Source organism: Hyperolius riggenbachi, chromosome 4 (genome assembly GCF_040937935.1).
Source record: "Hyperolius riggenbachi isolate aHypRig1 chromosome 4, aHypRig1.pri, whole genome shotgun sequence".
Lineage (NCBI taxonomy): Eukaryota > Metazoa > Chordata > Amphibia > Anura > Hyperoliidae > Hyperolius > Hyperolius riggenbachi.
The window spans coordinates 74216113-74232095 of record NC_090649.1 but is presented as its reverse complement, the minus strand read 5'-3'; the positions used below and the strand labels follow the sequence as shown (position 1 = coordinate 74232095).

At 48.2% G+C, this 15983-nt stretch overlaps 1 protein-coding gene across 2 annotated transcripts in view; it reads left to right on the top strand.

Moving 5' to 3' along the window:
• Positions 1-15983, top strand: part of HS1BP3 (HCLS1 binding protein 3) — a 180224-nt gene that overhangs the window by 3932 nt on the left and 160309 nt on the right. For both annotated transcript variants that reach the window (XM_068280210.1, XM_068280209.1), the window contains exon 2: positions 2854-3019. In XM_068280210.1, coding sequence (XP_068136311.1) covers positions 2885-3019 — 135 coding nt within the window. In that variant the 5' untranslated portion in view covers positions 2854-2884. The remainder of the gene's footprint in view (positions 1-2853; positions 3020-15983) is intronic.

The following is a 15983-nucleotide window of genomic DNA, read 5'->3' as shown; positions in this document are numbered from 1 at the left end:
AAAAGTGCTTTGATGGCTTGTTCACACCTGGGGTGTTTTGCGCTTTTTTTGAGCGCCGGTGACTTTGAAAAATGCCCTAAAATACCTTGTGCAATGAATCTTTATGGAATAGTTAATATCAGCGCGTTTCGTCTGCTTTCCGCTCAGCAAAGCGCTGCATGTATCCTTTTCGGGGCGATTTTGCTACAATGGAAGGTATAGGAAAAACGCAAATCATTCACAAATTCTTTTTTTTTTAATCCGGTGTTTGCGTTTTTAAGAATAAATACATTGGGCTTGATTCACAAAGCGGTGCTACTCTAGTTAGTACGCCTAAAGACTTTTGGGCGTGATAAGCATTGCACTAAGTAGGTTAGCACCGCTTTGAGGGAAAAACTCGTGCGCAAAGTCCGGTGCGCGCAAAACGTCGCGTAGGGTTTAATGGCTTTGCGCGCGAGTTTATTTTATCACGCCTTAACTGAGTTTAGGCGTGATAAAGGGCTTTTCACCAGCGTGCTTACAGTTAGCACGGCTTTGTGAATCAAGCCCATTGTATTTATTATTTTCCGGGTCAGAGTTCACTTCCTGAGTGACGTCAGGAAGTGAAAAAACGGAATGGCTCTGCAAAAGCACTTACAAAAGCGCTTTGCACAAAATCGTACCGTGCAGTGGAGCGCGGGAGGGGGGAAAAAACGCTTAAAAAATCGAAAATTGCTGCCGTCTGCGATTTCGATTTTAGATGGGAACAAAGCCTGATTGTGAACCAGCTTACACCTAAAGTGAGAGGTGTATGGAGGCTGCCTTATTTATTTCCATTTATAGAAAACCAGTTGCCTGGCAGTCCTGCGAAATCTTTCAGGCATCAGTAGTGTCTGAATCGCCCACCTAAAACAAGCATGCGTCAAATTCAGTGAGAGCACCTGATCTGCATGCTAGTTCAGGGTCTATGGCTAAAAGTATTAGATGCAGCGGATCAGCAGGACAGCCAGGCAATGTGCATTGTAAATATGCCCCTCTCATATCAGGCTTCCTTTCAGTGCAGAATCCTCATTGTCCTGCTGTAACCCTCCCTAGGAGTCCTGCTAGCCCATTCTCAGCTGATTTAAGGCTTAAATTAATTTGCTATAAAATATTTCTGATTGTTGCAGAAAATACCCGAGATCCGCACAGCTGACGTGAATGGCTTAGTGATTGGGACATTTTCTAGGAATTTCAGAAGATTGCCAGCATTGAAGGACAATCATGATTATTATTACTAATCCATCAAGTAGAAAGGCCAGATGGCAATAAGTAATTCTGGTTAAACTTCAGATGTAAAACAACTTTTTCAGTCTCGCATTCCCTGCCTCTCCATGCTTAGCTCTGTTCTCTGATTGCGTTTCTTTTTATGACCGAGCAGACCAGATGTACTAATAGATTTGTTATGCTTATTGCCGTCTTGATTTTTTTATTACTTTAGAAAAGTTAAAGTATAAAGTTGCCCATATATGGGCAGATTGACCAAGAGACAGTTCTCTCTCTGATCGCATCTGATGAAAGGGAGATCTGTTGCTTGCTCATACTCTGCTGCCTGATACCCAAAAGATTCCAGCCCCCTGCCCGGTCACCCCACAAATTTAAAATGTCCTCCACGGTGCCCGTGCAGTGTAAATTATCACCCGTCCTGCTGGCACGATTCACGGCCTCATCGCCCATCACTCTCCTGTTTGCCGTTACCACGGTGCTCAAGTCTCGGTCAGACTGCTCCAACGACCTCAGGTAATGCACCAGAAGAAAGAAAGAGGCGGCACTCCACTGGCTTGCAAATACTTCCTAAATCATTCAAAAAAACGGTTCTTTTCCGTTAGCCGGGCGCTTTCCCTACTATCTATGGCGGCCTGGAGGGGGAATAGTAATTAACGCCACCTGGTGGTTGCGCCCGGCTGACGGAATAGTACCAAAAAAAACAATATACTTACCTAAGGAGCAGGAAGGCTTTTGGTCCTATAGAGTTTTGCTGCTCTTCTCACGGTCCCCTCCGTTAAGCGATGGCTTTCCTGTTTGAGTCCTCCGCCGTGAAAGGCTTCGGAAGTCTTAGGGAGCCCGAGTGCCCCTGAAGACAGGCGGCTCCATACTGCGCATGTGAGAGAGCGTGCTCATGCATGGAGCCGCGCGTCTTCAGGAACGCTCGGGCTCCTGAAGACTTACGAAGTCCCCTTTGGCGGCAGATAGAGCAGTATTTGACCAATTAGTCGAATACTACTACCGGGCATCGCCCCTGCATCGCACCGTCAAAAACAAGCCTTCAGGGAACACTGCATTAGTACATGGTGTTCCCTGTCTGACAGTCTTTCAAGCAGGAAGTGATGCTCGCTAGTGATCACTTCCAGCTTCGTGTGTACAGAAGCATATTGTTAAAATACGCTTGCGCGACAATGCCAACTTCAAAAAAAAAAAAAACATAGTTGCCATAGACTAACATGACATATGGGCTGAGGCAGGTCGCCGCGGATCCCACGCGGTAATGTAGTTTTACTCTAGCATTAAATTTGCCACTATGTGGGAAGTATGAACTTCCCCATATGTGTACATTAGGCTGCGGTAGCAGTGCAGCAGTTTGCCGCAACGCACTGCGCCAGTGTGAAAGGGCCCAATGGCAGCCTGGAGGGGGAATAGTAATTAATGCCGCAGGGACTTTTGCAGGAGCAGGGTGAGACGTTTTGGGGCTTTAGCCTGCGCCCATTTCCAGGTGCTTTAATTACATTGTGGCAGTAACGGTTCGATGCGTTGCGGTAGTCGTGAAAGTGGATATTCACTTTTTAGAACAGTAGACAAATCCATTGCAATGCTTCCGTTATTTTCCTAGTAACACTAGTGTCCTTGTGTTTTCCCTAGGCTGCTCCAGAATGCGCACACCGGCCTGGACATGTGGGTGCCGGAATACCAGGAGATTCATGGCAAGATGATGACCGGACACGTAGAGTATCAGATCGTTGTGGTCACCACATTGCCCGCTTTCAAATCTGCAAAGCACAAGACTGATGACGTTGTGCAGTTTGTTGTGAGTATAGCTTGCTGATCTGACTACTTGCCTTTATTGTTGGTCACAGCTGTGTGAGTACAGTAGAATCCCTTTGTAGTAAACTCCAAGGGTCCAGGCCAAGTAGTTTGCTAATATCAGAAGGGGCTAATTCCCACCTCTGTGCCCCCAAAAAGAACCCACCTTCTTTTGGGGGGACACAGAGGTGGTAATTAGCCCCTCATCCTTTAGGACCCGTTTCCACTACAGCGAATCTGCATGCATTTTCTGCATGCCTGTTTCCACTTGTCAGGAAAACTGAGCGTTTTTCTGGGCAGGAAAAATCTGCACAGCAGAGCCATCAGAATTCGCACACTGCAAGGCTAGTGTGCGATTCGCAATGTAATGTAATTAATAGGAAATTTGCATGCATTTTTGCGATGCGAATTTACTTGCGAATTCGTATATGTTTTCATGTAAAATCAATGTAAAAGCACACAGGCACCGATATGGTTAAAATCGCATACCTACAAAGATACACGATAATGCATGAAAATTTGAATCCGAATGCAAATTAGTTTATGCGTTTTTCCACAAAGAAATCGCACCGCACTAGGGGAAACGGGCCCTAAATATTGTTACAAGGAGGCTTTGCTAGGATGGGGAGAGAATTACACCCCCTTGCAAGGCAAACACCCCCCCCCCAACCCTGTGTCCACTTTTGAAAGCCATGGGTGCTGCCATTGGTCAGTAACTGTAGCCTCACACTTGCTGGCTTCTCTTCCTGGCTCATTAAAAGGTTAGAGAGACTTTAGAGAGGGCCACAGTGGCATACCTAGGGCATTTAACACCCGGTGCTGGGTATTAAATGAAACCTTCCCCTCCCGGCCATCCAGAAAAGGAAAGGAGCGAGTGCCACTGCGGTTAATGCCAGGTATAGTTGCTCCCAGTATAGGTAGCCTGGAATAGTTGCCCCCCCAGTATAGGTAGCCTGGAATAGTTGCCCCCCCCCCCCCCAGTATAGGTAGCCTGGAATAGTTGCCCCCCCCCCCCAGTATAGGTAGCCTGGAATAGTTGCCCCCCCCAGTATAGGTAGCCTGGAATAGTTACCCCCCCCCCAGTATAGGTAGCCTGAAATAGTTGCCCCCAGTATAGGTAGCCTGGAATAGTTGCCCCCAGTATAGGTAGCCTGGAATAGTTGCCCCCAGTATAGGTAGCCTGGAATAGTTGCCCCCAGCATAGGTAGCCTGGAATAGTTGCCCCCAGCATAGGTAGCCTGGGATAGTTGCCCCCAGTATAGGTAGCCTGGAATAGTTGCCCCCAGTATAGGTAGCCTAGAATAGTTGCCCCCCCAGTATAGGTAGCCTGGAATAGTTGCCCCCCCAGTATAGGTAGCCTGGAATAGTTGCCCCCCCAGTATAGGTAGCCTGGAATAGTTGCCCCCCCAGTATAGGTATCCTGGAATAGTTGCCCCCCCCCCAGTATAGGTATCCTGGAATAGTTGCCCCCCCAGTATAGGTAGCCTGGAATAGTTGCCCCCCCCCAGTATAGGTAGCCTGGAATAGTTGCCCCCAGTATAGGTAGCCTGGAATAGTTGCCCCCAGTATAGGTAGCCTGGAATAGTTGCCCCCAGTATAGGTAGCCTGGAATAGTTGCCCCCCCCCCCCCCCAGTATAGGTAGCCTGGAATAGTTGCCCCCCCAGTATAGGTAGCCTGGAATAGTTGCCCCCCCAGTATAGGTAGCCTGGAATAGTTGCCCCCCCAGTATAGGTAGCCTGGAATAGTTGCCCCCAGTATAGGTAGCCTGGAATAGTTGCCCCCAGTATAGGTAGCCTGGAATAGTTGCCCCCAGTTTAGGTAGCCTGGAATAGTTGCCCCCAGTTTAGGTAGCCTGGAATAGTTGCCCCCAGTATAGGTAGCCTGGAAAAGTTGCCCCCAGTATAGGTAGCCTGGAATAGTTGCCCCCAGTATAGGTAGCCTGGAATAGTTGCCCCCAGTATAGGTAGCCTGGAATAGTTGCCCCCAGTATAGGTAGCCTGGAATAGTTGCCCCCAGTATAGGTAGCCTGGAATAGTTGCCCCCAGTATAGGTAGCCTGGAATAGTTGCCCCCAGTATAGGTAGCCTGGAATAGTTGCCCCCAGTATAGGTAGCCTGGAATAGTTGCCCCCAGTATAGGTAGCCTGGAATAGTTGCCCCCAGTATAGGTAGCCTGGAATAGTTGCCCCCAGTATAGGTAGCCTGGAATAGTTGCCCCCCCAGTATAGGTAGCCTGGAATAGTTGCACCCCCAGTATAGGTAGCCTGGAATAGTTGCCCCCCCCCCCCCCAGTATAGGTAGCCTGGAATAGTTGCCCCCAGTATAGGTAGCCTGGAATAGTTGCACCCCCAGTATAGGTAGCCTGGAATAGTTGCCCCCCCCCCCTAGTATAGGTAGCCTGGAATAGTTGCCCCCAGTATAGGTAGCCTGGAATAGTTGCCCCCCCCAGTATAGGTAGCCTGGAATAGTTGCCAGCAGTATAGGTAGCCTGGAATAGTTGCCCCCAGTTTAGGTAGCCTGGAATAGTTGCCCCCAGTATAGGTAGCCTGGAATAGTTGCCCCCAGTATAGGTAGCCTGGAATAGTTGTCCGCAGTATAGGAAGCCTGGAATAGTTGCCCCCAGTATAGGTAGCCTGGAATAGTTGCCCCCAGTATAGGTAGCCTGGAATAGTTGCCCCCAGTATAGGTAGCCTGGAATAGTTGCCCCCAGTATAGGTAGCCTGGAATAGTTGCCCCCAGTATAGGTAGCCTGGAAAAGTTGCCCCCAGTATAGGTAGCCTGGAATAGTTGCCCCCAGTATAGGTAGCCTGGAATAGTTGCCCCCAGTATAGGTAGCCTGGAATAGTTGCCCCCAGTATAGGTAGCCTGGAATAGTTGCCCCCAGTATTGGTAGCCTGGAATAGTTGCCCCCAGTATTGGTAGCCTGGAACCCGGATCCCCCTCCACTGCCCGGAGGCATACTTCACACCGCAGGTCAGCGGTGACCTACAACAAGGAGGCAGCGAGCAGTGCCCATTAACGATGCTTTATACAGGAAGTGACATCTGTTTACTTCCTGTATACAGTGCCGTTATTGGGCAACGCCCGCGCAGGTCACAGCTGCTCTACGGTGTGCAGTATGTTGGGCAGTGGAGGGGGGTCTGGTCTTTCTTGGTCTTTCTGGAGGGGGCGGGGGGGTGGGACCAGGAGCAGAGAAGGGGGGGGCAGGGCCCAGGCAGCTTTTCCAGCGAGGGGTTACTGGGTAGCAGGGGGGGGGGCGGCTGTCGCTCCCGTGGACACTGAGACCTTGTGCCACCCCCTTCGGACGCCCCTGGAGGGCCATGCTTTTTTTTAAATTCATTTTCAACTTTTTGCTTTTTTTTTTTTTTTTGTCCAACTTTATACTTGCTGCAGATGAACACGTGCATAAGATTTTGTAAGACTCTACACATTGCAGAGCAGCAGCTCATTCTTTAAATGATGCCAGCAGCCCTGTAATAAGTGGAGGAACATCCGGGCGCATGCGGGAACGCCTATGCATTTCAGTTGAGCTGATCTCAGCTTATAATGTGCACAGAGTTGCAGGAGTCTGCAGTAATCTGACTGCACATTATTATTATTTGGTGTTTATATAGCACTGACATATTACACGGCGCTGTACAGAGTATATTGTCTTGTCACTTAACTGTCTCTCAGAGGGGCTCACAATCTAATCCCTACTATAGTCATATGTCTATATTGTGTAGTGTATGTATCATAGACTAGGGCCAATTTAGGGGGAAGCCAATTTATCTGTATCTTTTGGGATGTGGTAGGAAACCGGAGTGCCCAAATGAAACCCACGCAGACACGGGGAGAGCATTCAGTCTCCATACAGATAGTGCCCTGGCTGGGATTTGAACTGGGGATCCAGCACTGCAAGGCGAGAGCACTAACCTATACGCCACAGTGCTGCCCTATACACAGATACGGATGCTCACATCTGTATCTGTGGTGGATCAGGATGCAGTCTCATCCCGCCCAGCCATCTAGGCTGCTGCAGCACGCTAAGCTGGAGGCTTGCTTGCTTAGTAAGTCAGCCTTCCCATGTGTATCATTTTATTGAAGCTGTCATGCGCACATCTGCACGTTCGTCTGCCATTTGGCAGATGCACGTGCGCAGAAAGGCCAGCAGCGGTTTAATATTCCAGCGCACATAGATTGCTCTTCTAGCCCACGATGACTTGGAGCAGCCACTTTGCTCCTTTCCCCTGTTTTTCTTTGTGGAGGATCTCATAAATGTTCTGCTGCGCAAACCTGGAAAGAAAATGTCTCTTGGAAATCAGTTACAGACCTACCATGTTCTGGGTTAAAAGTTATCCAGGAAGAACGTAAACGCCTCTATGCTGTATGATTACACTGTGTACTGACTATGCCGTGTCACAATATCTGTGCTGCAGATAGCATCAGAGGGAGACTTGCTTGTATGGCAACCCTGAAACAAACCCAGGATATAGAAACTAAGCGTATGATGAAAAGCTGTGTAATCGAAGGCCCTCTATAGGGTAAACTGAATGTCTAAATCAGGGGTGTCAAACTCGATCACATAAGGGGCCAGAATATTAAAGGATACCCAAGGAGCCATGTGACATGATGTGATAGACATGTGTGTATGTACAGTGCCAAGCACACAAATAACTTGGCTGTGTTCCTTTTTTTTTTCTCTACCTGAAATAGTTAAACATCAGGTATGTAAGTGGCAGTTCCTGTCTGGGTCAGACTACAGTGTTGCCCTCCCTGATAAGAAATTACAACTATAAAACACTTTCCTAGCAGAAAATGGCTTCTGAGAGCAGGAAAGAGATAAAAACGGTCAATAATTCATAGATTTTATCTCTGGAATACTTCAATGAATGTGTTATTGAGCAAAAACAATAAAACAGTTAGTAGCTGTAATTATAAAATAAATCTGTGGAATATCTTAACTACCTAAAGACCGCGTCACGCCAATGGGTGTGACCGTGGCAGCAGCCCCAGGAACGCCTAACGCCAATTGGCGTCAAGTCCTGGGACTGGCTACTGCAGAAGATCGCGCGCAGGCTGCGCGCGCATCTCCTGCTTCGCTCCTTCAGTATCCCAGCGGCGATCACCGCTCGGAGACTGTTAGACGCGAAACCGCTGTCTTTTTGCTTAATACAGCGCTGCGATCTGCAGCAGCGCTGTACTGGGGACAGCCGTGTGACATGGCTGTCCCCCTGGGGCATGAGAGTGATCGGCTCTTATAGGCTGAAGCCTATGAGAGCCGATCGCCATGATTGGCTGGCTGCAGGGAGGGAAAAAAAAATATTAAACAAAGTAGTAAAATGTATTATTAAAAAAAATAACAGAGTAACCAAGCAGCTCAGGGTGACCCAAACTAAAAAAAATAACAAATATTAAAAACAAAAAAACACAGGGGGAGCAATCAGACCCCACCAACAGAGAGCTCTGTCGGTGGGGAGAAAAGGGGGTGGGGGAGGGAATCACTCGTGTGCTGTGTTGTGTGGCCCTGCAGCTTGGCCTTAAAGACAATAGCCTGGTTTTTAGGGGGTTTAGCACTGTGGTCCTGAAGTGGTTAAGTCATTTTTAGTAGAAGGGGGATAGATACAATTGTTTATTTCATTATTTTATTTTCACCTTGGGTGTCCTTTAATCATAGTCTAATGCTGGGCATACACGGTAAGTTTATGCGCCGGTATCGAGCCTACGGCTCGATGCCGGCGTGTCACCGCTCGTGCGCGCGGATCGATTCCCGCTCGTCCCCGTGGGTATGCCTTATCAGCCACTCGATTCCCCGCTATTGTCCGCCTGCGGGGATCGAGCGGGGAATCTGCGGGTCATCGGACCTGTCGGATATTATCAATCGAGCCATCAGCGGCTCGATTGATAAGGAAACAAACTTACCGTGTATGCCCAGCATTAGTCGTGAGCCACATTGTTTAGGTGTGTGTATTTTACCAGCCTAATGGGGGGGGGGGGGGGGGATTAGGATCATGCTATTTACATGGAGGGGTCTTGTGGGTTGTTGCACCCTGGCTCAAATTGACAATGTTTTAACCCAGTGTACTGTTGTTCTTTTACTTCTTACATTGATGCTCATTTGAAGCTCTGGAGGGCCAAATAAATGGCAAGGAGGGCTGCATTCGGCCCGCGGGCATTGGTGTTTGACACCTGTGTCTCCAAACATTAAAGCCCACTTGAACTGAGAGGGATATGGAGCAGTTGCAGGGCTGTCCTGCTGACCATCTGCCTCCAATACACTGCTCAAAACAAATAAAGGGATTACAAAGATAATACATCCTAGATCTGAATGAATGAATTATTCTTATGAAATACTTCGTTCTTTACATAGCTGAATGTGCTGACAACAAAATCACTCAACCATCATCAATGGGAATCAAATTTACCTGTGGAGGTCTGGATTTGGAGTCACACCCCTAATTAAAGTGGAAAAAAAACACTACAGGCTGATCCAACTTTGATGTAAGGCCACGTTCATATCATGAACCGCAGATGGCCGTGAGTTCGGAACGCAACACGTACAAACACACGCCATCTGCGTTTCTATGCGTTGTGTGGCTGATCCAATTCACTGAAAGTGAATGGGTCAGCCGTGTGTTTTGGTAAAAAATGCGTGCAGCATGCGTTCGCGGACCGCACTGGTCGGAAACGCATGCAGTGTGAACATCAGACAGTGCAGTCTATGCACTGTCTGATGTCGTGCGTGTCGGCCTCCTGCACGCGTTCCTGAAATCTGGACGGCAACGCTTGCAATGTGAACGGGGCCTTATGTACATAAAACAAGACAAAATAAGGCTTGGTAGTATGTGTGGCCTCCACATGCATGTATGACCTCCCTACAATGCCTGGGCATACTCCTGATGAGGTTGCAGATGGTCTTCTGAGGGATCTCCTTCCTGACCTGGATTAAAGCATCCACCAACTCCTGTGGCCGTGGCTGCAAGGAGGTGACATTGGCTGCAGGTGGAATTGCGGTTATGGGTGCCTGAGGGACTCCAGCCTAAACAAACATACTGTTATTAAGTTACATTAGTTATGTTAAAGGGAACCAGAGGCCCCAGAAAGAAGATTTTATACATACCTGGGGCTTCCTCCAGCCCCATACGCACGGATCGCTCCCACGCCGCCCTCCTCCGCTTCCTGTATCCGGCGGTACCGGGTCCCGTAGTTTCGGCCAGTCGGCGGCCGCGTCACAGGGGCTCCCGGCATACCCGTACGCGTGCAGCGTCCGCCGGAAGTGACGGAACCCGGTACCGGCGATCCAGGAAGCGGGGGATGGCGGCGTGGGAGTGATGCAGGCTTATGGGGCTGGAAGAAGCCCCAGGTATGTATAAAATCTTTTTTTCTTTTTACGATTCCAGCGTCTCTGGTTCCCTTTAATTAAAATGGATAGGTGATATAATCTCTTACCCACTCTGTTTTAAAAGAACAGGCAAATGTTTGATTTCATGAGGGCAGCCATCTTTTTGGTTGAAAGGAGGTGACGGAGCGTAAAACACAGTTCCAACTGTCCTGTGTGCTGACCACCCCTCCCAGTTGCTAGGCAACGTGAATAACCACATAGGAACTCCCATCATGCTTTGCACAGCATCAGGGAAAAAACGCCCGGGCAGGTCTCTTTGATGGGTGGAGCTTAGCTAAAAATGCAGCTAAAATGATGCTTTGCTAAGAATAACAAAGCCTTTTCAGTGCTGCTGAGTAGATTTTTAGTCCAGAGGTTCACTTTAACTGCAGGGGCTGGTGTTTGGCATAGATGGGGGAGGTTAGTGTAGGAGTAGGTGTGGAGAAGATAGTGTTAGGTGTAGTGGTTTACCGGTTAAGGGCCCTGCCTCTGACACAGGAGACCAGGGTTCAAACCTCGGCTCTTCATGTTCAGTAAGCCAGCACCTATTCAGTAAGGAATCCTAGGGCTAGACTCCCTAACAATACTACTGCCTACTGAGCGCGCCCTGTGGCTGCAGGATAACTGTAAAATTAACAATAATCTACTGTCAGGATTTTCTCGCACCTACATAACCGGGAGCACTTTTTAAATAAATGTAACGGAGAACCAATAACTGAGTGAAATTACTTTATTATTTCTATTACACATCTAGAATATATTTATGCAGGAAATGTTTATCCTGATATTAAATTGGACCTCTATGCTACCAAAGGCCATGTTGCTTTAAATTATAAGCAGGGCTGCCAGAGAATTGGGGCAACCACTATTTAAACTTGAGGGGACTTCTTAAAGGAGTTCTGTGGGGGGTTGTGGAAGAGAAAAACGGACACTTACCTTGGGCTTCTATCAGCCCCGTGCAGCGGTAATGTCCCACGCCGTCCTCCTCCCATCTGCCGTTCTCCGTCGCCGGCCCCGGTCTAAGCGGCATGGGATCCAACTGCGGCTGCGCTAGAGTGGCCGCGCACCCGCTCGCTTCCGCCCGCGTCATCGGAAGCTTACTGCGCAAGCGCAGTACAAGGCTCCGTTGTACTGCGCCTGCGCAGTAAGCCTCAGATGACGCGAGCGGAGGCACGGCAACGCGCATTATTCGTCTGTATGTCAGACGAATAATAGCCCCGTGCCGGCTGCGGGGAACGGCAGATGGGAGGAGGACGGCGTGGGACATTACCGCTGCAGGGGGCTGATAGAAGCCCCAGGTAAGTGGCAGTTTTTCTCTTCAGAAACCCCCACAGAACTCCTTTAATCTGTCTCCTCACGGACTCTTCTGAGCTTCTCTCGACAAACTGGTCACTCCCTAAAAGCCTGATAGTACGCAAGTTACAGTTCAAGTAAATAGTACTAATTTTCTAGTTCAATACTACTACCTGTTACTGTTATTCAGAACAAAAATCTGCCTTCTTAAAACAGAAGGTATGTGCGATTGTTCAGGTTGGAGTGAGCATATGAGAGGTTTCCCACAATGCATCACTGCTGAATATGCAATGTATCCCGTTGATGTCCCTGAATGCTAAAAACACCTCCAGAACTGCTGGAATGCCATGATGTGTCAGCTTGTTAATTGTACAGAGCCAAACCAATCCAACATGCATACAGACTGTGTCAGACTAGTTGGTCCTCATCAGTGCATGGCATGGATTAATGTGGCTTGATGGGGTAGGACTTGAAACACCCGGTGTTACAGATTACCCAGCAAGCTCATGGTGAACCTGAACTCATGGGAGTGTGTAAGGGGCTTAAAAGGGCCAAAAGCCTCCTTACTAAAAAGCTATGCAAAACAGAAATGTGCCTTCTTAAAACAGAAGGTATTTGGATTATTCAGGTAGGAGTGAGTTCTGAGGTGTCCCACAATGCATCACTACTGAATATGCCAATCATTCTTTTGATGTCCCTGAAAGTTAAACACACCCCCAGAACCGCTGGAATGCAAGAAGGCTGTTCCTTTCTAGCCCCTCACACACTCCTAGGAGTTCTGGTACACCATGAGCTTGCTGGGCAATCTGTAACTCTGTTACTCAGAAGTAAGCCTGTAACTAGTAGTAAGTAACCAGTATACATTTTAACCAGTTAACACTAAATATTTTACTAAGAAAAGGTGCTTCAAATACTGTACAGTGTTGCAATCTTACATTAAAGTGGATCCGAGATGAACTTTTATTCATTGCATAATTGTGTTCCTTACATATAGTTTATAGGGCATTCCTCAAGCCAAATACTTTTTTGTTTTGTTTGAATAATCTAATTCCCTGTAAACTAAACAAGCCTCGCCCACAGCTTCTCCAAAGCGCCAAGGCACTCAGACCCATGTAGCAAGGGCTTATGGGAGCTCAGTCTGGGCAGGAGGAGGAGGAGGAGGTTACTAGCCAGAGATTGCAGAGGGGAGGGGGGAGTGAATGCTTCACAGGCTGAGAGGTGGAGATGCAGTTGCAGATTATCTGTGTAGTGATGACAAACAGAACATGGCTGCTGTCATTGTATCACAGGAAGAAATTATAATATACTGTTAAAGCTGTTTGCAGCCAGATTTGCTGTGTAAACTATCTAAACTTTAGATAAGATATATAGACAAGTTACTTGTTATAGTTAGTTTTCCATCTCGGAACAGCCCATAATACATCACTTCATGACAGTGGACAGAATCGTGCAGATCACGCTGGTGTACTCTCATAGGCCAGACATGCATACAGAACTGAGGTTTACAGCAGTGGTGTAGCGAGACATTATCGGGCCCCATAGCAAAATGTTCGTGGGGCCATCGTGTCTAGGCACTCTTATGCAATGCCACCTGCCCCTACCCTATGATTAGGAGTTTATTGCTCAATTTACATTCTCATACAATATACACTGTGCCCATGAGCACTGAGACTAATAAGCCTCATACACATGAGGCACAAATGTCTGCAGTTTCAAGCAGACAAGAGACAAAAAAAAAAAGCAGCGACAATTCGTCGCCAGGTCCCTGTATGCGGCAGCTGTACACACGTTGCACAGAGGGACAGAGATGCGGCGGAAGCTGTCGCCAAAAGTTTCTTCCCCCTGCCGGAAGCTCCCTTCTGGCTGTGGGTAGCTGTCGCTAGTCCGCACATACACACGCAGTACGCGTGGTGGACTAGCGACAGCTGCTGAGACAGAAGTTGCCAGCGATTGAACTTTTCAATCGCACGGCAACTGCTGTCTCCGGCGACAGTTCGGGGTGCGCGCCTCATACACACGGGGCAACTGTCGCCCAGACATGCGCGTGCCACGTGTTTGGGTCGACAGTTGTGCCCCGTGTGTATGAGCCATTAGTCAGAGGGTGGAGCAACAAAGCAAACAATGAACACATCAAGTACCACCTGGGCCCCCTCTTCTCCATAGCAGCCAGTTGCCATGGTTGCTATGGCTGTTGCTACACCCCTAAGCACACCTATAACCATGCAGCCTGCGAGCCCGTATGAATTTATGCAAGAGCATACAGGAATGGTGTGCTTGGCTCCCCAAATTTAGTTACATAGTTACATAGTTATTTTGGTTGAAAAAAGACATACGTCCATCGAGTTCAACCAGTATAAAGTACAACACCAGCCTGCTCCCTCACATATCCCTGTTGATCCAGAGGAAGGCGAAAAAACCCTTACAAGGCATGGTCCAATTAGCCCCTAAAGGGAAAAATTCCTTCCCGACTCCAGATGGCAATCAGATAAAATCCCTGGATCAACATCATTAAGCATTACCTAGCAATTGTAGCCATGGATGTCTTTCAACGCAAGGAAAGCATCTAAGCCCCCTTTAAATGCAGGTATAGAGTTTGCCATAACGACTTCCTGTGGCAATGCATTCCACATCTTAATCACTCTAACTGTAAAGAACCCTTTCCTAAATAAATGGCTAAAACGTTTTTCCTCCATGCGCAGATCATGTCCTCTAGTCCTTTGAGAAGGCCTAGGGACAAAAAGCTCATCCGCCAAGGTATTATATTGCCCTCTGATGTATTTATACATGTTAATTAGATCCCCTCTAAGGCGTCTTTTCTCTAGACTAAATAAACCCAGTTTATCTAACCTTTCTCGATAAGTGAGACCTTCCATCCCACGCATCAATTTTGTTGCTCGTCTCTGCACCTGCTCTAAAACTGCAATATCTTTTTTGTAATGTGGTGCCCAGAACTGAATTCCAGATGTGGCCTTACTAGAGAGTTAAACAGGGGCAATATTATGCTAGCATCTCGAGTTTTTATTTCCCTTTTAATGCATCCCAAAATTTTGTTAGCTTTAGCTGCAGCTGCTTGGCATTGAGTACGATTATTTAACTTGTTGTCAATGAGTACTCCTAAGTCCTTCTCCAAGTTTGATGTCCCCAACTGTATCCCATTTATTTTGTATGGTGCTAGACCATTAGTACGTCCAAAATGCATGACCTTACATTTGTCAACATTGAATTTCATCTGCCATGTATGTGCCCATATAGCCATCCTATCCAGATCCTGTTGCAATATGACACTATCTTCCTGAGAGTTGATGATTCTGCACAATTTTGTATCATCTGCAAAAATAGCAACATTGCTCACTACTGCATCTACTAGGTCATCCAAAAAGCAAAGCAAATTGGCTTTGCTTTTTGGATGTGGAAATGCATTTGCCTTTAGTTTTAAAGTGACCCAGAAACGAGCTGTGTAAACATTTTCTTTTACTTACCCGGGGCTTCCTCCAGCCCCATAAGCATGTAGTGTCCCTCCCTCGCCGTCCTCTGTTAAGCTGCAATCTTCTCCGGTGTTCGGCTCGTTGATGTCAGCGGGGACCTTCTGCTCATGCGCAGAAGGCTCCGGCTGACTTCACTTAGATTGAGCCCGGCTGAGTACCGGGGGGTTGACTGCGGCTGAACGGGACATCGCAGGAGGACGGCGAGGGACACAGCCATGCTTATGGGGCTGGAGGAATCCCCGGGTAAGTAAAATAATGTTTAAACAGCTCATCTCTGGGTCACTTTAGAGGGAACCTGAAGTGAGTGGTGTATGGAGGCTGACATATTCATTTAATTTTAACCCTCTGGGCGATACAATTATATCGCCCAGGAGGTGGCGCAGCACTATTTTTTTAAATTTTTTATTTTTTAAATCATGTAGCGAGCCCTGGGCTCGCTACATGATAGCCGCAGCGCAGCGGCATCCCCCCACACACTCCGATCGCCTTCGGCGATCAGAGTAAGCAGGAAATCCCGTTCAGAACGGGATTTCCTGCTGGGCTTCCCCGGTCGCCATGGCGACGGGGCGGGATGACATCACGTCAGAGGGAGTTCCGATCCACCCCTCAGCGCTGCCTGGCACTGATTGGCCAGGCTGCGCAAGGGGTCGGGGAGGGGGGGGGCTGCGCGGCACGGCGGGTAGCGGCGGATCGGCGGCGGGCGGCGGCGATCGGAAGTTACACGCAGCTAGCAAAGTGCTAGCTGCGTGTAACAAAAAAAAAACTATGCAAATCGGCCCACCAGGGCCTGAGAAATCCTCCTGCGCGATATACCCCGAGCTCAGCTCGGGA